The 23,297-nt window shown below is 40.7% G+C and overlaps 2 protein-coding genes across 2 annotated transcripts in view; one reads left to right on the forward strand and one right to left on the reverse strand.

Annotated features, from left to right (window-relative positions):
• LOC131799868 (KICSTOR complex protein SZT2-like) overlaps positions 1 to 19,131 on the forward strand; it is a 43,248-nt gene extending 24,117 nt beyond the window's left edge. Inside the window, exons 36-62 of the mRNA XM_059117555.2 lie at positions 326 to 563; positions 1,208 to 1,391; positions 1,858 to 2,100; positions 2,787 to 3,060; positions 3,187 to 3,336; positions 3,749 to 4,354; positions 4,532 to 4,964; positions 5,202 to 5,384; positions 5,883 to 5,964; positions 6,362 to 6,494; positions 6,719 to 6,754; positions 6,974 to 7,122; positions 8,072 to 8,251; positions 9,389 to 9,469; positions 9,925 to 10,071; positions 10,373 to 10,397; positions 10,539 to 10,612; positions 11,053 to 11,257; positions 11,789 to 11,954; positions 12,524 to 12,695; positions 13,446 to 13,520; positions 13,789 to 14,002; positions 14,767 to 15,159; positions 15,543 to 16,054; positions 16,544 to 16,680; positions 17,193 to 17,331; positions 18,201 to 19,131. Of these exons, the coding sequence (XP_058973538.2) occupies positions 326 to 563; positions 1,208 to 1,391; positions 1,858 to 2,100; positions 2,787 to 3,060; positions 3,187 to 3,336; positions 3,749 to 4,354; positions 4,532 to 4,964; positions 5,202 to 5,384; positions 5,883 to 5,964; positions 6,362 to 6,494; positions 6,719 to 6,754; positions 6,974 to 7,122; positions 8,072 to 8,251; positions 9,389 to 9,469; positions 9,925 to 10,071; positions 10,373 to 10,397; positions 10,539 to 10,612; positions 11,053 to 11,257; positions 11,789 to 11,954; positions 12,524 to 12,695; positions 13,446 to 13,520; positions 13,789 to 14,002; positions 14,767 to 15,159; positions 15,543 to 16,054; positions 16,544 to 16,680; positions 17,193 to 17,331; positions 18,201 to 18,350 (5,381 nt within the window). The 3' untranslated portion in view covers positions 18,351 to 19,131. The remainder of the gene's footprint in view (positions 1 to 325; positions 564 to 1,207; positions 1,392 to 1,857; positions 2,101 to 2,786; positions 3,061 to 3,186; positions 3,337 to 3,748; positions 4,355 to 4,531; positions 4,965 to 5,201; positions 5,385 to 5,882; positions 5,965 to 6,361; positions 6,495 to 6,718; positions 6,755 to 6,973; positions 7,123 to 8,071; positions 8,252 to 9,388; positions 9,470 to 9,924; positions 10,072 to 10,372; positions 10,398 to 10,538; positions 10,613 to 11,052; positions 11,258 to 11,788; positions 11,955 to 12,523; positions 12,696 to 13,445; positions 13,521 to 13,788; positions 14,003 to 14,766; positions 15,160 to 15,542; positions 16,055 to 16,543; positions 16,681 to 17,192; positions 17,332 to 18,200) is intronic.
• Positions 19,132 to 20,146: 1,015 nt separating this feature from the next.
• LOC131799897 (parapinopsin-like) lies at positions 20,147 to 23,281 on the reverse strand. Its single transcript, XM_059117589.2, has 2 exons — positions 23,143 to 23,281; positions 20,147 to 21,626 (listed from the first exon to the last, which is right to left on the reverse strand). The coding sequence occupies exon 2, from the start codon at positions 21,604 to 21,606 to the stop codon at positions 20,497 to 20,499; it is 1,110 nt and encodes a 369-aa protein (XP_058973572.2). The 5' UTR covers positions 21,607 to 21,626; positions 23,143 to 23,281; the 3' UTR covers positions 20,147 to 20,496.
• Between the last annotated feature and the right edge of the window lie 16 nt (positions 23,282 to 23,297).

The raw sequence follows: 23,297 nt of genomic DNA on the forward strand, positions 1-23,297 counted from the left end.
TTGCTCGCACCCTTCTACCTGGCTTCCTTGATGCTGAAGCCTGAAGTTTTTCAGGCATGCTTCAATTTGTTGTTCTTTCTCTTCAACTTCTGTCAACCTTAGAAGACCAATTCGCCATCTGTTATCACATTCACAGTTCAAAGTATGTTTTATCTCATACACATTAGTTGCAATTATATTTTTTCGTAGGGAGAAAAGAATTCGATAACCTTTGCTCCGCCGTTAGCACTTGACTTTGTAATATATTCGTGGGATTGGAAGGTTATAAGGAGGCGAATTCACAGTAGAGTATCACATTACAAAGAATGCTGATCTATTTCTCTAGGTCGTGTCTCCAGTAAGTTTGTTCCAGTCCAGTTTCTTTTCCAACCTGGGCACTTTGGCTGCGACAGTAAGTGGTTGACCCATTTACCTGTGCATGAGCGACTTTTGGAAACCTCGGGTCGAACAGGGGTATCCCGTGGGCTGAAGGTCATTAAGAGTGCATTGGAAACGTTTGACGTGAGGAATAGGAAAGACATGTTTGTGTACAAAGATAGCGCTGGCTCTATCTTCTACTTCAGGTAATGTAAATTGTTTTGTCTCCCTTTTGAAGTATGAATCAAACTTTTCGAGTAAAGTTTTGTTTATTTGAATTCTCTTCCATGATGAAAAAAACTGGTGTCCTAACTTGACAAACTATGATTATAAATTACCCAGAAACCAACTTCAATGTAATCGCAACAATGAATCTGAACAAACGAAAGTACCAGCAACAGCCAATTAGAACGTAAAGAAAACAACAGCCGACTTGAAGCGTTGAAAACACAAATGACCGAGTCGCCATTGTTGTTGTTTTTGCAATTTATTGGTTGCGAGGGTAACGCAATTTTTTATCCACTAGTCACAGTACAGTAAATGAAGACCAAGTTAATCTTGAATTAGTCTGATAAAAATTTCTTTTGGTATTTAGTCGTGTAATCCTTATAAGGGCATTTGTGAGTGACTATTGTTTAGTAAAACGTAGCAAAAATATCTACAGAGATACGCTAGTCAATAAGCCAGTTTTCTGCTTAAGTTGTGGAAATAGAGATGTCACATCTAATAAAACTCCTTTAAAGGAAAACACTCACTCAATTAACATCTCATAAAGGACTGACATTCGGGAACGAAATAACTCACAGTGATGTTCCCATTGGCTCATGTCATTCTCTCTTTTACGTTTCAGGTTGTTTGAGTCTCTATGTTCGTCAGATCAATATCGTTCTGACCTTTGTAGTTTAGGAGATGATGATGACGATTATCTTTCTATGGTATCGGTGACATCACTGGCTGGTTCAAGAACGTCATCACAGTTGTCCCTGTTGTCATTCGTATACAGAGGGCCAGGAGATGTAGATGAAGACGTCGCTGTAAGTTGTAACAGGGCGGCATTGAACTATTATTGAGGAGAACCCGGCTGGCTTGGGATGTAACATTGCCTCTTCCATCCTTGATTGAGACCACCGCATAGACACTCTCCGGGGGAAGGGAGCGGGTTACTTCCTAGTAATAGGATAATAGGGATGTGCCGCTGGATGGGTCGCATTCAATTGACTATAATGGGGTTGCATTTTCAATAGTGTTTCTAGGATGGGGTTGCACATTTCGGGATTTTAAAGTTAAGTCAATTGCGGGAGTTAGGGTTGCGATCGACGGCGTCTATAATTGGTCGCTGAAAAGATTATTATGGAACAGGGGATCTGAGAGGCCAGCGGCACATACTTCCCACGGAAGTTTTACCTACGAAGATTGTCATTTAACCATTTGAATAAAAGCTATTGACTAGAGCCTTCAGCTTGTGTGTTTACTAAGTTGTATTTTCATCGTTTTTAACAGGAAGCGAAGTCAAAGAAGCTTCCAACGGCCCAAGAGCAAGACACAACCAGTATTCATTCAGCTCAGCCCGTCGTAGACAAAAGCATTGCACTTCATGTATACGGCGTGGACGATCCAGGTCCGGAGATCACTGTAGAACTTGTTGACCTTTTGCAGAACAGAATTAATGATGCTATGCTCGAGGTTTTGTCAGTTCTACTTGCCAGAAATCCAAACTGTAAACTGACTTACGCTGATGTCCGGGTAAGCTTTGATAGGAAAGAAAAGTTTAATACGATAAAGATAGACCGAATAAAAATGGTTAAGGAGGCAGGTGATTCACGTGGATTACAAACTGACAAACATCAAAAGTTCAATCTGATTGTTTTAAGGCACATAATCCATTATCCGTTTGTCACTGGGCTCCTTCAAGAATTAGGAAATGCATGGGATAGTATCTTTAGGGAGCTAGCAGTACTCATAGTCACTTCATAGCCAAAAGCTGGGACAAGCTCCGACAACATGGCTCACTTGTTTCAAGTACACCAACACTATGTATCGTTATCATTAACTCTTTACACCCTATCAACAATATGCATAATCTCCACACTGTTCTTCATACATTTCCTAAGGTGCTGACAAAGAGAATTTGTCAGCCAATCAAAAGGTTTCTTCCCCGTTGACCATTACATTTATTCTCATGATCTTAATTTGTGATACAGGAGTGATTTTGTAGGGAGAAAGTAGATGACAATCACTCTTAAGATTTAAAGGGTTAAATAAAAAAAATGGAGGTAAAGTAAAACTCATCTAAAAGGATGGAACCTAGAGTTTACACCCTTTTTCAGCTTTCATCACTTTGAGTGTAATTATGCACGTTGCCACGAGCTTTGTTCGAAACATTCAGTTGCGGAGGCTCCTCTAACCTTCCACTTATTTAATTTCTACAGTTTATACAGCCTCAAAATGAACCACCAAAAACAACCCTCACTTTCTTAATCCCAAAAATGGACGTCAATTTCCTCTGTCCGTTGGTATTCTATTTGCGACAAAACCTTTTGCAGCTCCTACACTTTCCAAGATACATGGACTCGGATCCTAGCCATCATTTCAAGGCCCTAAGCGGAAGTAAGCTGGATGCTACCGGAAGTGCTAGTGGCGAAAGCCGTAAATTGGAGCCAGAGATTTACTTGTACAACAGGCCGCATTCATCTGGAGGAAAAGGTTTGAGATAAAAACACGTGGATATTGTCATATCAGTAGCTAGGTTGATATGTGTTAGTTCAATTAATTAAATGTTATGTCGATTTGCACTGCTGATTATTTGCTTGCTGTTTTTTATATTTTCAGGTGTGGCCTGTATATCTGTGTCCGTTCTCAACTGGCGTGGTGGATATATTTACATTCCATGTGGAAAGAGAGTTTGTGTGTATGCTGGGGAGATCGACTTATTCGAATACTTAACTGAGGTGTCCTTATGTCCAGACGAGCTTCACCTAGGTAATTATTAAAGGCAGTTTTCACTTGAGTTTCAGAAGTACTTAATTACACTTTGTGATTGGTCCAGAAAATTCGCACCATCTTCTGAACAAATCAGATCCAAAACTGAACCCAATCATTACTTTATTTCGTGCCCAAGCCTATTTTTACTTGAAGTTCTTATTGGTTAATTATAGGGTCAACCTTCACTTCGATTGGTTGTTGTGATTAGTTTGGTTTCACTTTTTCAAAACATAGAAACGTTCGTTGTTTATTTATTTATTTATTCATATATTTGTGTGTGTGTATTCCAATGATGTCCTTGTTGAACCCAAGGATTGTTAACGTTTCGATCAAAAGGAAAACGCCTTTTATTTTAGTATTTTGAGTTTATTGGAAATTGATATGATCAGGTTTTTCTGTTCCTTTTCAGCCGATGATGATATCAAGGTGCAATTTGCAATTTGGGAACGTGGTGATATCGGCCTTGACCAGCTCTCTGAACAGCTGAAGCTCACTTTAAGGCATGCTCTTTGCGACCTGCTAACAGAGTACTACCTTTTGGCTGCGCCTTTATCCAAAGTGCCAAAGTTGTACCGGAATTCGTCGAATACACGTCTTCGGTCTTCCTCGGCGCCTACCTCCCCCTTACCCATACCACCCAAGGTGCCTACTCATTTAGAGTCCCCTCCTGAGAAACCTGCCACGCCTTCCAAACGGCAACTGGATTTTGGCAGCCAGTCCAGCTTTCGAAACAAGAGGCCCTCAGTTTCGGGTCATCGCCAAACTCCATCCGATGGGAGCACTCCGTCTTCTGGTTCCACAGGGGCAACAAGGAGGTCCCCGCAGAATCCGTTTCTCTCCCAGCGGCAGAGTGTTTCTTCTTCCAATGCTGTTTCAAGGCAGAGCACAGTAGAGGATGAGGTTTTCCAGTCGAACTCAACCTCACCTGCTGCAGACGTTATAGAAGTATCAGCCAAGGAAAACAAGGCAAATAGCCATGGCGTTACCGAGTCAACAGATGATTTACTTGCAGAAGGTAGGGTATTACATTGCTTGAGGTTAATGGCGAGTATTACTTTGGGTTATCGCCGGCTCGTTGCGGTTTTAACCTATTCTGATCAGCCGTTGTGATTACTTTGGGTTGTATGACAGACACCTTTCAAATTAACTCTGTAGGTTCAGTGTATTCAGTAGGCTCGTTTTGTGCTTGCAGAGGTTGCAGGAAGAGGTCAAGCAACATTGGAGGGCAAGGACAAACTAGGGCTGAAAAACGCGCCGGAAAAATCAGACAACTCGTCTGATATAGAACCAACATTTGAAAGTTTCACCGCAGCTGAAATCCAAGAGTCTCAAGAATTCACTTCGCAACCCGGTACCCCAGTCACAGAAAATGTAGCGTTTCTCTCAAAAAAGGAGGAGCAGCTCTCTGAGAAACTTAATAAACCATCAAGCCTTTCCTCTGCGAGTTCCATCAGTGGCTCCAAGAGCTTAAACTTCAGCGGGATGGAGTCATCAAGTGTAGGAGGACAATTGAGTGATGTCCAAGGCACCTGGCAGGATGTTGAGGCCGTGAGAAGGAAAGAAAGAGAAAAGAAGAAAAGGCGAATTCAGTATGAGAATGGAGAACGCGGTGAACTTCATCCAAGGTTGTTAAACTGTCTTTAATTTCTTTTCATATTTAACCCCGTTAACTTTCAGGATGTGCGAATTCATTCTCCCCTCTTTTTGTCATAAACTCACTTGTAGAAATTGGTGCCATCTTAAGATAACCTCCCCGTTTCTCATCATCTGTTTAAAGTTTATTAATAATACAAATTTGAGGAGAGGTTATATGTTTTTCTCGTCTACGAGGCCTTATTGGTCTTTTTTTTTTATCTTTTTAGTCTCCAGGGCCTTTGTCAAGACATGTTCTATTTCTTTCGTGAGCTTGAAGTCCCATCAGTGTACTGTATTGAAGGAAAATTGCTGAACAACTTTGCTTCCGACGCCTTTCTAGCTGAACTGTGCAACTTAATATCGTCTGTGTGTCCTGATATGAAACCTAGAGTCTACCGTGAAGCTCCTGTGTAAGTATGATCATACTCGTGTTCAATATTTAACTGTGCACATTATCCACAGTACATACAGCTATTCACAATAGCCACAGTAAAGACAGCGATCTAAACTGTCTCTAATAGATACAACTATATACAAAAACTACAGCAGAAACATTATTTAAGGTAAATATAGCGGTCAACGCCATGTACAGAAAATACATATACCTAAACTGTCCACAACAGATTAATAAAGGGGTGAGTTTCTAAGGAAACTATGGTGCTGCGTCGGTGGGAAAGTAGAACAAGATAATTTGGTGTTATCAACTGAGTTGATAATGGAAATTGGCCACCTTAAAGAGTTTCTAAACGTTTTGAGCGTTAGGGCTAAGTCAGAGCGAAACGTTGGGCTAACGCTCAAAATTTCAGCTTTAGTAACTCATTACGGTGACCAATTTACGTTATTAACCCAGGTGATTTTATATTTTTTTATTTTTACTTTAAAAAATATTGGTTTTCGTTGCCCAATAGAGATTCTGCTGATGGCAACGAAGCCGATCATAGTCAAGAATTTCGCTACCTGCACTATTATCCAGCCAGACAGCCTTTGAAGGTGAGTTATTTATTGAATTCTGAAATTGTTATAGAATATCTACTGTAATGTATGGGTGGATACTGGCGTAGATCTGCACTTTGCCGACTGATTCTGTCAGTCTCCCCGTTCTTCAGTCAGTCAGTCATTCAGTCGGACGGTCGATCATTTAGTTTTTCAGTTTGTCAGTTTGTCAGTTAATAAGTCAGTTTGTCAGTCATTCCGTCAGTCACTTTGTTTGTTAGTCGGTCAATCAGTCATTCGGTCTGTCGGTTAAACAGTCAGTCAGTCAGTCTGTCTGCCTGTACGTCAGTCACTTAGTCAGTTAGACAGTCAGCATTTATTGCAGTATTTCTCAAAGCCAGTAGATCAGTCCTTTACATGAAATATACTCTCTACGTTTATGCGGTGCTTCTAGGTGCAAGACATGGAAGAGTCCACCACAGACAAATCAGGAAAGCCGTTCACAACTCTTCCAAATTCGTCACAGGTCTTTGTCGTCGTTGGTCGAAATGTGGACCAATGGCGAGCTAGTCTGGGACTTGAAGAAGGTGAGGACGTATGGCCGCTTTTGTGGGACGGCAGAAACAGAAAAAAAGAAAAAGAGAAGAACAAATCAAAACAAAAGTTTAAAGTTCTACATTTTAAGACGCTGCAAAACAAGTTAAATACAAAGCAGTATCAGCTAAAAATTTAAAAGAGGTTGATTAGCAACAAGTGTGTTTGATTAAGTTGGAGACTTTTAACCATTTATCTCTGATACTGTTACTTTCAGATTTATCTCAAGATGACGCCTTGGGCCGTCCGCGAAGTACGTAGTTTCATCAAGATATCGTACCATTTCAAAATCTTTTAATTGCCCTCTTTTTACGTCTGCATGACTGTCTGTTTGTCTGTCATTCTCGATACTCAATTTATGTTCCTGTCTGTTACTACGATTAGTTTGCCTTCCTATTTGCTTGTTGTGTGGACTGTTTATCCACCTGTATCTCTCGGAATGTATATATATATTTTTATTTTTTCTTTTCAGTTCGCACAGGTCTTCAGCGTTTTAAGCCACTGGACCCAAATGCACTCGTTCCCGGCCGAAATCTCGCTGAAAGCGTATCTCTTTCTAGCTTGTCTTTGGGTGGGGTCCCTCGACAGAAATTCCTATTGGTAACGGTCAAGGATAAAGAGGTGCGAAAAATGATAGGATAATTAAGTATTATTAAGTGAGTCGATAACGTGAGATAGGCCACTGTAAAGTTATCGTTTCGAGTCTTAGCCCTTCGTCAGAGCGAATAGAGGACTTGTGGGTTGTGTCTGTGGTTATATGCAGAAAATAGAGCTACGGCAATGCTGGAGACATGGTGACGAGACAACAAGGGTAAATTATGAAATTAAGAGATCCTCGCAGCTAAGAACACTACTGAAAAAAATTCAGGCCCGTACGGGATTTGAACGCATGACCTCTGCGACACCGATGCAGCACTGTATCATGGGTTCAAATCCCGTACGGGCCTGAATTTTTTTTTTCCAGTTCCTATTTTCAACTATTGTTTCAGTAGTGTTCTTAGCTGCGAGGATCTCTTAATTTCATCTCTTCACCGCAGTGCAAATATATGAATTTCATATATCTAAAATCATTAAGGGTAAATTAGTTGAATAAAAAGCGCTCGTTGATACCGTGGGGATTTGAAAGAGTTTTGCGGCTTTCCGAACTGCCTTGATGTAGGGAAAGGCCGCAAACTGCCATATGCTGCTTTGAATGATTAGGGAGATTAAGGTGTCTGGCGACTGGTTTGGATGCGTCCTTGTCATTTAAAATGGTAGTAAAATGATAGCTAGGCCGAATAGAATGGTCAATTTTATGCGGACAGAAACGAGGGAAGCGTTGGACATGAGTTGGTAATCGTGCAATTTTGTTTGCAAAGAAACACTCATTGATTGTATTTTTACACTGTTTAACTTTGATATAGAATGGAGTCACTTCGTTTAGTCCTGAGCTGTCTTTGATCGTAACTTATAAGAGGTGGTGGTTCGAAAGTGCGTATAAGCGCAAATCTTCGTGAAGTTTAGTGGTTGCAAAAATATAAACAGCACCTCACCTTAATAAACAACTTACGCTTCTTTGTTCTCTTAAAAGGTGACAGCCTATACGTATAACTGGGCTTCAGATATAAATACTACCTTCGACAAACAACTGCACCGGCTGATAAACTGGAGTAATGTTCGTTGCCACCTTACCTATTGTCTTCTTAGTCAAAAAATGGGACTTTACCATCACACATTATTTACAGACATCAACAAGGGCAAGGAATCGAAGGTAGATCAAAGCTTCCATGAGTCTTCCATTGAGACATTTGCTATTTTTTCGGCGTCTCACGTCCACCCATCAAAACTAAGGAATTGTCATAAGCTATTGTTAGTTTTTCATGATACAACATAATCGAATTGTATTTGAGATGCAAAATTTTGCAGCATTCAGAACGTTGACTGAATTTGTGAAGATGTCTTTGGTAGTAACTAACATGTTGGTGACTGAGTAAGCAAAATAACCCGATTTACTCAGTGCTTTGTTTATCGCAAGTTCACAAGATAAAGTATAGAGGGGGTATGTTTCTAAAGAAACTGCTGTGCTGCGTCGGTGGGAGAGTATAACAGGGTAATTTAGTAAATGGTTAAGAATATATGAAAGTCATATATTTGAACTGCGGATAAAGATGTTAATGAAAGTGATCCTCGCAGTAATGTGCACTACTTAGGCAGTAGTGAAAATAAGGCCTGAAAAAAAAAAAAAAAAAAATTCAGGCCTGTACGGGATTTGAACCCATGACCTCTCAAATCCCGTACAGGCCTGAATTTTTTTTTTCAGGCCTTATTTTCACTACTGCCTAAGTAGTGCACATTACTGCGAGGATCACTTTCATTAACATCTTTATCCGCAGTTCAAATATATGACTTTCATATATTCTTAACCATTTATTCATCACTTCACGGATTTATTTAGAACCAACTTCATGACCAGCTCCCAGTTGGCTTGTTAGCTCAATTGGTAGAGCGCTGCACCGGTATCGCAGAGGTCATGGGTTCAAATCCCGTACAGGCCTGAATTTTTTTTTTTCAGGCCTACTTATTTTCACTACTGCCTAAGTAGTGCACATTACTGCGAGGATCACTTTCATTAACAGGGTAATTTAGTGTTATCAACTGAGTCGATAACGTAAATTGGCCACCGTGAAGAGTTTTAAAGCTGACGTTTCGAGCGTTAGTCCTTCTTCAGACAAAGTATTTCGAAGTCTTTGTCTTTTTTTGCCTCTAATATTGGTCTGCGATTTTGAATGAACTGAATGTATGTCAATTTTCATTTATCCGAAGTCTTGCATAGCAAGTCTTTTGGTTTTGTTTGTTTGTTTTTTCCCTGACTTCTAAATGAAAAAAGTATGCTTTTTTTAATTTTCAGGACATGAATCCTTTCTGTTTATCAGCCAATGATAAGGACATGTCACTCCTGATAAGTCATCCAGGGCCACCTGCGCCTGATGTAAGTAGATAATAGTCGTTTTTTATGAAATATTCTACGACCCAACAATAGAACTGATTCCTGATTCATGCAAATATGTGCTTGTCAAACAAAACTATGTAATATCCCAATATCGTTGAGGGACATAGACTAAGCTTTCAAGAGCCAGGGCGGTCTTCATCATTTGCAGCTAGAGAAATTGGCCAACTCCGAAGAGAATTTTAATTGTTCTGCTCTGAAACAATGTTTGTCGTTGTGTCAGTATCTAAGCAACTACGCACCCACCTCTCCCCTAACCCCAAAACAGTCAACTGATTATAAGTTCCACTGATTTGTTGTTGTTTGATGTTATCGATACTTCAAACTTTTATTTTACCTTTTTGAGGTTTGGTAATGTGTAACAACGTGTTCGAAAGAAAGCTTAAATTTCTTTGTTCAAATCAGAAGTGTTTGATAGGCATACTGATTTTTTTCAGCGTGCTGTGCCGAGATCAATGCCGCCGTCTCCGAGTATTCTGGTCTTTGATAAAGTTCTACGTGATGTCACGCCTCCCAGACCTCTTTACCGCACCCCTTACTCCCACAACCGAGATCTTGTGAAAAGGCATGGGTACCAGTTTCAGGTGAGACTGAGTCGCGGCTTCGTTATTCTTTATTCTTCGTTATTTATGATTAATCCTCTCGACTTCGTCACGAGGATTAATCAATGCTATTTACTTGGCCTTCGGCGAATAATTGTTCCCCAACTTTAGTGGAACAGGGAGTCAGGAGTCTCCTTCTCTTTCACATCATTTTCGCTTGAATGTTTCCCGTGTGTCTTTTTGGAAGGTCCACTCATCATATAGCACGACACTAAATAACACCACGATATGATCTATATGGGAAGGAATCGTGACTTCTTTTCTTCTTTCTTTTGTTTTCCAGGAGATTCGGTCAGTCCAGATCAAAAGTAAGCAATAATCACTTCAACGTGTCTTAATGTCATTACTTCATGCGACCTCCCGTAGCGACCTCAGTGCTTATTTTCTTCACTCCTGCTTTGATAAAATTGGTTTGACTCTTTCCTTGTTCTCTTATTTTTGATTTGCAGAGGCGATTTTGGAGAAGAATTTAGACGAGCTGTATGTCATGTGGCAGCGTAGGCCTCCTCACGTTCAGATCAGTGTAAGTTGGTAGAAGTTACTTAGCTGCCCAATAATTAACGCCCAATCTCTTAATAAACAAGGGATGACTGGGGAATTTCCAGGAATAAACAATACCCCTCGAAACTCCTGCCCAGCAGCCAAGAACAAATTCAGTGGTTATTGACGTATCTGTAGGTCACACCGTTTAGATTATGAGGATCAACGTAAGTATCTTAGCAACCGCGCACCTACTCCTCTCCTAACCCAATATTAACCCTAACTTTTATGACTGTCGTTAGTGTAGGGAAGGGGTAGGTGCGTAGTTGTTCAGATACTGACATTAATCCGTTTATGACATGACTTACAAACTTTCACATCTTTCTGTTGTTTTCGCCAAAGTGAATGTTTCCTTTTTTTCTCGTTGATGACTTTGCGTTCTGTACCAGATTTTTTATGTATTATTCTGGAACTGTTTCACAGGAGGATAAAATCGAAACACTCAAGCGCTCGTCCAGGTTAATCCACTATTGTGCAGCTCCTCTCTTGTTCCACCCAGACTGGAGAAAGCTGCGTTCTTCTTACGCCCCTGAGAATAGCACCGTGACCCCAGAGGAAACATCCAGCGAAGATAAAAAACAGGAAACTAAGGAAAGAAAAACAAGTAAAGCACAGAAAACGATTGACGGTGAGTGCCAAAGGATTGTAATACGAATCTGTGAATCTAGTTATTGAGTAAGTTTCTTATTTTTTGGAGTAACCCCCCCCCCCCACCCTACAAAAGGTAGGCAAACAAGACTGACTTGATGAAATTAGAAGATCCTCGCAGCTAAGAACACTACTGAAACTAGTAGTTGTAAGTAGGACCTAAAAAAAATTTCAGGCCCGTACGGGATATGAACCCATGACCTCTGCGATACCGGTGCAGACTGACTTGCGTTGCAACAGAAAATTGTCCATCTAGGCTTAGCTACCTCGTTCCCTCATCAGCTCTTCGTTAGATCTCACTAGTTCTCCTATGGTTTGCTGGTACCCATATCTACTCCAAGGGGCGGGTGGGGGTGAACATCTTTTTGAGAGTACCTTCCCATGTTTGTTCTCTAACACATCGTTAGGCATCACTGAGAGATACTGAGACTGCCTAGTATAAGAGAAATCGTCAGATTTGTTAGAACTGTGATGTCTCCTAATATGAAATTATGGAAATTTTGCTTTGTAGAAACAAAGAAGGAAGAAGCAGCTGAAGCTGAAAAGAAACCACGCGCTGAAGAAGCCTGGCACAAAGAGTTACGGTCTGCTTATTTGCAGCTATACGTGCAGTACATGCAGTCTCTGCAATTTATTGTGGTGCAAAGCAGGCCGCAATCACCAAAGCAGTCCAGAAGGTAACACAGAGATGCACAAATCTTAACTCACAAACCAGTACTGTCTCATGCAAAACTGCAACAGGAAATATTTTTCTTTGAATGGATTCGCTATAGATTTTCATCCACAGACCTTAAAAATGTACCTTTTTTATGCAACTTAATAAACAGTACCACATGACCTTTCGCTTACACTGGATTGGTCGCACCCCTTGGGGTCCTCCACAAACTTAAACGTAGCACCACCTTGTAGAATGTTGTGAACGACAGAACTGTTCCATAACGTTCTTTGGAAGAGCCATACTAAGTAACTTCATACACTGAGTTGGCACCAAGAATATCGACAGAGTTTTATCTATTTTGCCTCATAACATGAAAAAAATGACAGAGATTACAGTTATTTACATAATTCACAATAAAAGTTCAATAATGTTGGGAATTGAGAGGGATATGGGGAGAAAGCCCAATATAGGCTGGCATTTTTTTTCGATATTAATACGAAACATCACGGTTCCATTTAATACCGCATGAACATACCGCTAACGAATGTTTATCAACGGATGTGAAGAGCATAAATTTTCACCTTTCAGGCATCTTGGTCGCGGAGCTGTTAACACTAAACCGAAAAGAGAAAGTAGCCCAGCCGACGTTAAGAAGCAATCCTCAACTAAAGACAGGAAAGACAGTTCACCAAAAACTCTGCAGCGTTACCTACAGAAAACTTCTCCTGGAGGAATAATGTTGATGGAATTAGTGTTTCAGGTTGGTTTGCATACAGGGTAAATTTACAATCTGTGTGGAAGACTGGCTGCTGTAGTTCATCTTGATTTGTAGTAGGAGGTTACAAGGAGTATTGTTACATCTCCTGAATGGGATGCTTATCTATCACAGGTTACCCTTGGAATAACCCCCTGTCGGTGCTTATCTTGCATTTCATAACATGAAGAAACAAGGGGAATTGTTGCAACTTCCAGATGGGATGTTACTCCATCAGGGGGAAAAACCCTGAGATAACCCTGGTCGTTACTTATCTGGTATTTTATATCTTGAAAAGACAAGGATTATTGTTGCAACTTCCGATTGGGATGTTACTCCATCAGAGGAAAAAACCCCATGGAATAACCCTGGTCGTTACTTATCTTGCATTTTATACCTTGAAAATAATAGGATTATTATTGCAACTTCCGGATGGGATGTTTACACCATTGGGGAATAATCCCTTGGATAACCCGTATCGTTGCTTATCTTGCATTTCATATCTCGAAAAGACTAGGAGTATTGTTACATCTCTTGCATTGGATGCTACTGTATCCTGCGGGTAAATCCTTGGGATAACCCCTGTGGTTGTTACCCCAAATTTTATAAGGTGAAGTGACTAAGAGTATTGTTATTCTTCCTTGATGGGATTTGACTCCATTGCTACACTAAACATGGCAAAATCTAATCAAAACTGAAGGTATTGTATCAGAGGGAAGCCATGCATTTCATTCTTAAATTGTTTTGCTTTACTAGGGCTGCTTCTTTATCGTTCGACTTTATGCGTTGGGATGTTCTCAGATTCCTTCAGGAAAATCAGCTTCTGTGCAGGTGAGTACGTTTACGGGACTATTGAGTCGTTATACCCTGAAAATGTTAAGGTCAAATCTGCTGCCTAACTAAGGTCCTCAACGCCGGACCTTACCACAGCTTCTGTACCATGAGGTAAATAGGCATTTTCCCCCCTCCCCTTCACTGTGTGGATAGATGCAATGCTAATCCATCGAAAATTAGAGCAGAACAAAAGTAATTCTTAAAACAATTTAACTTGTTCAACATCTTCATATCGATTTTTTCCCCGCATTTTCTTTTTGCACAGATCTGTCGTATGTTTGTGGAAGACTGCAATCGTTACAGAGAATATATTCATCTTCTCTCGTTCAACTATGACTTTCACTTGTGCAAAGCACAATTTTACTTGAATGGAAGCCAGATAATTTTTAACAAAGGCTATGGAGTCACACACATGCTAAAGGGATTGTTGCAAGAGTACGTGAACAGCCCTGTGTTCGCAAGGAACCGCCTTGGTTATGGTAAAGCATTAATTTCTTTTTCATTTTAACTGATAACACCCCAAAGCCTTGTTGGTTGGTTTCGTCACGCAACACGTTGCCTGTTGCGTGACAAGACCAATCAAGCAGTTGCTCTTTTGAACCCTTTCACTTTAGAGAGTGACCAGTACTGAAGCGTTTTGCTTCTAGGGGTGACCAATATGTAATTTCTCCTTAGCGATCCATTGCCGAGCAGAGAGGTGATAAGAAAAAAGAGAAATAACAGCCAGAGGGGATATTGCTTGATGTAATTGAATTTATGTTGAAAGCTTGAAAGTAGAAGAGTCGAAGTTAATATGACTTCCAACACTCTGGCAATGAGAATATTGAATACACGACAATTTAACAAGTGGATAGTGTTTGGATAGAACACCAGTTCTTTAGGATAATACAAAACATAAATTTATCGCAGTTAGAAGTTATCCGAAACTCTTATGAGAGAAGCCTCACCCTCAAGTTTGGCAATAGGGACGAATGGATTCCTTCCTAGAAGAAAGAGTTTGAAGTCATCATGTTTTACTTGAGTGTCGAATTTCAGCTGATGAAGAAATTGCTGTATATCTAGTGCATGAATTATAAGAGTTTCGAATACAACGTAGCCGAAAGAGAGATCACATTTCACGATTGAATTACGATTGAAGGAAAATTACGTCTCCAGATACGGTTCACATGATCCCACTTAGTAGCAAAATGCGCTCAATCGATTGACAAACTGGATATGTGTCATACTTACAAATCTTTTTTAGGTGAAATTTCAGTGCCGTTGCACCCAGGAATCACACCCCAAATTGTGTTTAACTACCTGGTGAAAAAGGCTTCGTTTTACGAGTTTCACACGCTACCTGAACAAACAACGAATGCCTCAAGCTCCGAAACCAATCGAGTTCTTACGCACATTCTCCGAGAGTATGGTGATTATGACGTCAGCTTCGTTTTGTCGCTGAAGGAGACGAAAGAAGAAGGCGTGGTCACCATGGAATACATTGTCTTAATGACGAGTCGCAGAGAGCTTTTTCCGAAGTTGACTTTGGATTTAAGACTTTCAAAGAAGTCACCATCGTCAGGTTCGCTTTCAACCATGAGCAGTGGAAATAGAACCGTGGATTTGCCAGAGAACGGAGAGACAGAGCAAGAAATAGGTATTGGCGAGGAAGTGTTAAAAAGGACCATACTATTTTAAAACGATATTGATTAACCTGAGTGAGAAATAGGGTGAGTTTGAACGTGATCTTTGGATGAAAAATGTGTCAAAAAGTGGTGTAAGAGCACAATGAGTGGCAAAAGAAGTTGGTACGCCATCCGTCAGAAGGCGGTCGCCAACCTAAAACCAACTCAAAATTTCATGCAGAAATCTTGTAATTTTTCTCTAATAAGTTACTTTAAAAAAAAACTCTTTCCTCCAAAACAATGTTGCAAGAAAGTCTTGAACGTTATCCAAGTATTAGGTGTGCGCGCAACAAACAAAAAACTGTTTTAAGTGACAACACAACTAAAACTCGCGTCTTATTCATTTTTTTTCTAGCATCACGTGTACGATTCAATCTACCCATGGGGAGTTCCCAAGGAATCCCAAACCTCCCCTCCCCTGGTGAGTTCCACAGGTCAGCCTCCTCACCCCACTCCCTGTACGCATTGGGTCACGAGGGTGGGTCGCAGATCTTCAACGTACCTTCGTCGCGCTCGGACGAAAAGATTGGTGACCACCACCGGGATGTGCTTCCGCCGTTTGCGCCAATTCCAGAGCATTATGAAGAAGAGTTACCCGAGAATGTTGCCCTGCGCGAATCCAAGCTCCTTAAGGAAGCTTCCCTACGTGGCCGTGACCATTTGGTGCATATAATCTGTCGGGCCCTGACCCACTGCAACCGAGACTTGTTATGGCATCGTTTGCTGGTTGGAGAGACTGAGGATGAAGAGAGAGACGGAGGGAAAAAGAGCAGGCGTAAGAGCGTCATGCGAAAATCCAGCTCAGAAACGAGTCTTAAACAGAGCTGGGCAAAGACTCTTGACTCGCTTAACCCCGGAGCAGATCAGGTACAGTCCATTCTGTTCATTTAGAATAGTTTCTATGAGTCCCCTTGTACAGTTGGTAAGGGCTGGTGGAACAATGTTAGTATCTAATCAACTGCGCACCCACCCCTCCCCTAACCCAACAACAGTCAACTGATAACAAGGTACGTTTAATGTTTGGTTAGTGGAGGGGTAGTGGCGCAGTTTCTTAGATACTAACAATGATTCGGGTTTGTAAAGCGCAACTGGAAAACGTTTTACGTAAAAAGTAATTTTGATGGTTATGCGGGACAGTACGTAGGTCTTAGTCGGCCCGACTCCATTGCAGTGTCAATGCCTCATCAAATAGGCATGTGACGAGAACAAAGGAAGTCGTTAGATGTGTGACGGGTGCGTGACAGCCTTGCGTGACAAATTAGCTAGTCAAAGTGACGTGAATAACAAAGGATTCATTTTTAAGCCCTTGACATATTTTTTTTTTTAAACAATTCATTGTACAATTCTTTGTTGCAGGTGTCACCGTCGCGCTTGACCTTTGAAGATTTTCAACAACTTCTATCTGTGGTTGGAGTCAAATCTTTGAGAGAAGAAGATCCACAACTTATTTCACTCTTGTCGATGAGAGCAACGTGGTTTCTAAGCCTTTTCCCGTGAGTGAGCGTTATAATTTTTTTTACCCGTCTTTGATTTTGGGTGATACGTTATCGAATTAGGAAACGAAACAGTTTGGCGTTTAGGGCACTTAAAAACGTGATGAGTGATCGAGATGAAAAGAAAAAACAAAACAAAACAGAACAAGAAACCGAGAGCAAGAAATTATCAACGAAAAAATATGGCACTGTTTGATGCAAAAAAAAAAAAATGATTTCGGAGAGATTTGAAGGCAGAGCCATTCTCGCAACAAGGATCACCAGTGAATTCAAAATGGCTGTAATGCTTAGTTCCAATACACTTTTAACCTGCAGTGTAATCGTCTTACTAAGGCAAATTGACTTTACAAGCTCGCGATTGTTTATTTGACCGGCCATGTTTGGACGTGGACGGTGGGGGGAAGGGGCGGGAAAGAAAATACTGAGCGCTCGTTCGCCAAAATTACGCCATTTCTGGAGGCTAATGCGCTTTGGACTATTCTTGATTATTTAAATTTTTTTCTTTTCTACAGAGTTATTCGTGCAAAATTTCCAGAGGAGCATCGTTTATTCACGGACGAGAACAGTTCAGTTCACTGCCTGGCTGTTTTGAATCGTGATTGTCCGGATATGTTTGTTCTGTTGTATGTGGATAAAAACAATGATAGTGCTGTGAGTATCGTAATATATAGATTTAGCCAAGCCTAACAGTGGAGCTCGCATTTTTTTTCCCCGCACGTCTCAAGGGCACAACGCCTTGCCCCGGCCAGGACTAGAACTCGGGTTGTCCGACTCGGAGCCCAGTGCACTGACCACTGGACTACTGAACAAAGCCGTGGCGTTGGCGCGCCCGCGGTACACTTGACCACGCATGTTAAAAGTAGCACCTTGTACGGTCGTACGGTCGTACATCCAAATTTTTTCGGCTGGATGGGTTACTACTATTTTGTATAATTATGGGGCTACGCTCTGCGAGCTCCGCTATTAGTGGCTCCCCATGTTGTTATTTGTTTTGCGCACGAGTTTAACACATTTCAACTAACTGTTAGTTAGAATTTTGTTTCTTTGTTCATGGTAATGTTGATGTACGTGGTAATATCTGTTTATGGGAGAAAATCGCATACTACTATGAATGGCAAAAGTCTTGGCACGCCCTTCTAATTTTTGAATCGTTCTATAACTCTCCTCTATCTCTCCCTCCCCCTCCCCATTTCAATGTTGCCTGGTGCCAGTTTCGGTGTTAGAAAATGGTCACCACGAGCCAACATCGATTGGGAGGAAAGAAAGGACCTTCAAGAAAATTATTAGACATGAATAACAAGATTTATGTTTATCGTGTTGATTGGAAGGTTGTCGGCCACTTACTAAGGGAAGGCGTGCTATCTACTTTTGACAATCATTGTAGGTAAGACAACGGGAATTTCAAGGGATGGGTGGGTGTGAAGAGCAGTGTTTGACACCCATGTGGCCGAAACAGTGTATAACTACTTCGGATATCTTACATTTAAACTACGCCGATTAAGCTTTAATTTTCCACGCAGGATATTTATGTTGTCTTCCGCGAGGATTTGTCAGATGATAAGGAGATCTCATACAGATCACGTTTGCTCAGAAAGGAAGTCAGAAGTCACGTGTACGGTGTGATAAACGCTATGTGCTTCCACATGTGGACAGGCTTACTTCCGGTGTGACAATGGTGCAAGTGACCAGACGTTCTGTAACAATTGCGAAGATGACAGCAATGGTGGTGCACATTTTAGCAGTCATGTAATTTTCACTTTATTTTTTGTATGGTTTTGGTCTGTCAATGGATAGTCAACGAAAAGATGCTCGCTTGTAAATTATGTTTAATTTATTTTTTGAAGTCTTCACTTGCGAGTTCATGTCGCTCAAAGAGATGCCTCAATAGCTTTTCAGTCCATCACAATTACGAAAAGGAGGTCTTAATGCGTCTAGTAGATCAGTAATGCTGGTGACTGTATGGAGAGACACAAAAGGGGAGGACGAAAGGTTGTTTTTCTTTTTGTATGTTCTTGGCTCTGGTATGACGTAGAAGAGACCCCTGCCTTCCCCTCCCACCCCGTCCCCCCCCCCCCTCTTCTTGTTAAATTATTGTTTACCCCTTAGGAGTAATTTGTAATGGTCTTCTTCAAACCACAAAGGTGAAAATTTAAAAGATAGTATCAATTATCAAACTTAATTTTATAAAATAAAATTAGAGTTACATTATGAGGGAAGAAATAAATTTCAGACATTATGCCACCCATAACATCTTTTCACTTTCCAATTTAAGGTTACTTTATCTGGAATTAAACATATTAAAGAGATAGCCCACACACGCCTGCGCTAGGTTTTATTTCAATATGTTGTTAAATTGTAGATTCCCATTTAATGTGAAGGAATAATGATAAATTATGGGTGCAGTAATTTTGTAAATGAAGTGAACAAGAAGGTAGATATTTTGTAGATATCTTCACAAAATAAATTTATTATAGATATTTTGGGGTTTGACCTCTCTCTTTTCGCCGATAAATTATTTTAAAAATGAAACACTATGTACCTCCGCTCTATCGACGGTTTAACGCTGGAAACGTCAGCTTTAGAAATCCTTTACGATGGCCAATAGGCCATTTTACAGTTGTATACTCAGTTGCCAAGCCTTTGTTTTGGAGTGAGGCTGAAGGTGACCTTGTTGTGATAGAGACCAGTATCTAGTTAGCATGATAACAAAGTAATTTGCATTTGAAAAGCAGCAAGGTTTGTATCATAACAAGGTCACCCTTAGCCTCATTCCTGTTCAAAGGCTTGGCAACCAAGCACACAACTGTAAAATGGATAATTCACATCATCATCAGTTGACAAAAACAAATTATCTTGCAATACCACCACCGACGCAGCACCGCAATTTCTCAAGAAGTCTACCCACCTTAAATACGTCCTTAAAGACTAAGTGGGAACCGAAGTCTTGAACTACGAACTGGGCGCGACAGGGTGATTTTTATCTTGAGTATTCCGATAAAAGCGCGCGTAGAGCCACTTGGGTCATACAATAAAATGATCGGCACTTCCCTAAAAACAACCTGACAACGCCATCAACTTTGATTCAACCCGTGCATGGCCATTACTTAAGTGAGATCTTTAAAGTAAGGGTTTTCCCAACCTCTCTTATTTGGTCAATGCAGTGAAGATGAATTGTACACATTTCTTAACCTCGCAAAGCCTATAACATTTGGTTACTACTATTGGGTTTGATATAATTCTTTTGCACTTGATATACGTGAACCAGTACATAACGATGAAATACAGTGCGCTATTTAATTAGCACTTCCCTGTTAACCCATTACGCCCCAAAATTTATATTCTCCAATTAACTCTTCTCATCACATTTCCTTTGGTACTGACGAGGAGAATTTGTTTGACAATCAGGAGTCTCTTACACTTGTGACTATTTCTTTTAATTTCATGAACTTTACATTTAATTCCAGGGTAATAATGTAGGGGGGGAGTTAGAACACAGTCAAGCTAAAGGCTCAGACATTTATTTTGATTTTAATCTTATTTAGTGATTACATGATTGAAATCTTCCGTTACTTTCCTCCTTTCCGTTCCCTTATCTGGAGTTACGGGGCTGAAAAAACCTTACGAACTGTGGAAACGAAGTAGCTACCGTGAAAGAACTTGCTCATGACATCTTAACGCATTTACATAACATAAGTAAGATTTAAGAATAAAAGGGTTTTGATTGTATTTACACGACGAAGGTAAGGGCTTCGGCCGAGAATGTTTCAGATAATGTCACACAGCTGTTTTGCAGTGTCATCTCCAAAGATGTGGAACTCACTGTCCAGGGGCTTGGATGTTTGTTACGGACTGCGACAGAGTGGCATTGTGCTCCTTGCTTGTACACCTTGCAAACGAATTTCTGATCTCTGCACTCAGAAAGATGTAGAAGAATGGATGGAATAGGCTCCGGCTCTGATACAGGAAGGTTAAGACAATCACCACCCTGTAATCCACATTACGCCAATCTGCGATGAAGAGAGATTCCACGGCGGTAATGGCACTCCAAAGGATCAGGTACAACAGAAACAAGGCGCACGAGATGTGCAGCACTTCCAAGTTGAGGAGGTGAGTTCCTCCCCTGAAAGACCCAGCCATTGCAGGTGTCGGGGTTGGCAGTCTTGGCTGGGTGCTCACCGGCATGGAGGATACCTTCGGCGTAGGGTGGATGGAGTTCTTTTTCAGGATAGTTACGGTGATCGCCAGAATAGTGAAGAAAATTGCAGGGCCGAGAGTGATCAGAGTATGAAAAGTAGAGTAGGAAAGAGTGGCGAGGTTGCCCTTCTCCCAAGACAACCAGCATGTTCCTTCAAACTTGTCATAGGCTCCCCATGTGTTTGGATTCAAGGGTGGAGACGCCAGGAAACCTGCACCGAACCAGATCGTGAACATCAGTAGACGGACAACGGGCTTGTTGATGAAAAACATACAGTAGGCACTTGGGGACTTGACATACAGGAATCGGCTTATTGCAATGAGAGCGACTGTTGCTAGGAACACTGTTGCCAGAGTGTTGTGGAAGAATCCCTGGATGCGACATAAGAACGGTATCATTCCCAGCCCGAAAGAATCGACCCAAACACCTGTAGCCCAAGGTCCGGCTGTTACCAAGGCACTGACAATGTCGATAACCATGAAATTTTGGATGAACATGTATGGTACAGTTCTGAGTCTTATTGACGTTACTATGATAAAGACTAGGTTGAGGAGAAAAGCCAGAGAACTGATACAGGCAAGAGCTTTTAATTGAGCCCAGACGCTGCTCGCCTCCTGAGGCTGCCTGAACAGAGGTACAGGATCTGTAGGAGTGTAGCCGCTGGTAGTGTTGGTAGTGTTGGATTCATTTCTTGGGGTAAAGGTTGAATTAACCTGCAAATCGTTCCCCATTGTCAAACTTGCTATGGGAACTGAAATAAGGCGAGAGAATACAATGATAAGATTTCGATGGCCTTAAATGAAACCGTTCAGAACATTCTATATTCGTTATAACATTTTCCGAGCAAGAAGTTTTCCATCCCCCACTGTATTCTAATCCTTGTTGAAAATCATTCCTCGTGGCTTTCACACCTGTTAATAGAACTGAATGGCTAGGAATCGTTTTGTTAAATTTCTAAAGCTTGAAAAAAAACTAATAAGATATTTCGTTTCCATGATTGCGATTTTGCTCCCGTAATTTTTTTTCACTCCTTGTCTCTAGACGCTGTCTGGTTAGCAATGTTAGCGTGGCCGAAAGGGGGATCCAAAGGTGTCTGTGTTACACTTTGTCAAGCGAGAAGTGACACCTTTATCATTATGAAACAAGCTCTTCTACTCCCCTTATCTAGAAGGCATTTGATTTAAAACTCCTTCCTCACTTTCGCAGTGACAAAGTATCTTACGTACGCCGCCATCTGATCTAAGAAAAACAAAATCAATCTTTCCATCCTGTGAGAAACAATTTGTAAGTGTAGTTTTGATTACGCATGAACTTCTAAAGTTACATTTCTTTGTGTGCCAATTGTTCTTTTGGCAATAAGAACCTAGGATTTTAATTAAACTTTCACCGCTTGGTAAACAAATTAGTCTTTTCTCGGCTTGGGCTTTGTCTTTCTTACTAATAAGCCGCAAAAAGGCTAAGTGGAAATGCACACCAGGTATTAAAAAGTATCGTCGGTTTTTCTTTCTTCCAATTTTGTTAGCTTTTTGAGAAAGAGAAGCTTAATACTTTACAGCCAATACGCTTGGGTACCGAAGGGTTGCCCCCTCTGACAATTTCTAAAATTTGAAACAAAGTTTTTGCTAGCTTGCCCACAAAACAAAGGGACAACCTTGGAGTGAATCAAGACAGGATTTGATTGCCCTCGTAATCAATTTTGACATTTTTGTCAAATTTCTTCCCATTTTTTTACACGTAGAAAGAGAAGGAAAGCTGTGGTCTAAAGAGGAACATGAGAGGTTCTCAATGTCTTGTAAAGAAGAATTAACATGTTTACTCATCAAATTTGATTTCTGGTTATCAATGCGCTTGCTGGAAGTATCACAAATAACAAGCTATATGATAAACTAAACGAGCACCCTTCGACATCATAGAAATTTCTCTCTCTTGGAAATAGATCGATTTGTGAACAAATAAGAGCAAATATTTCAAGACTTTCGAAATGACATTCCATATTCGCCTAATAAAATCGTTGATGCACGCACGATAGTTCGCAGGAATATTTTCAAAATAATTTTATCATAAAATAATAATAAAATAATAATTTTGCCGGTAGTTTGTGCTTATCGTTAATTCTGCAGTAATCTATGACAAATCTTCTGTTAAAATATGGAACCACGGAGAAATAAAGACTCCGCCATTCTGCCATTCAGTAACCCTTATTAACCGTGAGGTTTTCGAGTGAGATTTTAAGAGACCATTTTAACTGGATAGAGCAACACCCTTACCTTGTTTGCTGATTTCTTCGATCTTCTTCCAGGTGTGTTGGGACTTTGAAATTGAAAAAAGGAGCAATTTAATGGGAAAAACTCTCTCCGCTAACCTTTCATCTAAGCCTGTTGAACCGCCCTTCAAGTTTCGTGACCAGAGGCGTTCACCAGCT

Source organism: Pocillopora verrucosa, chromosome 12 (assembly GCF_036669915.1).
Source record: "Pocillopora verrucosa isolate sample1 chromosome 12, ASM3666991v2, whole genome shotgun sequence".
NCBI lineage: Eukaryota > Metazoa > Cnidaria > Anthozoa > Scleractinia > Pocilloporidae > Pocillopora > Pocillopora verrucosa.

What these genes read in the sequence shown, in the direction of transcription:
- LOC131799897 (XM_059117589.2), bottom strand. Translation starts at nt 21,606, where the DNA reads ATGGGGAACGATTTGCAGGTTAATTCAACCTTTACCCCAAGAAATGAA.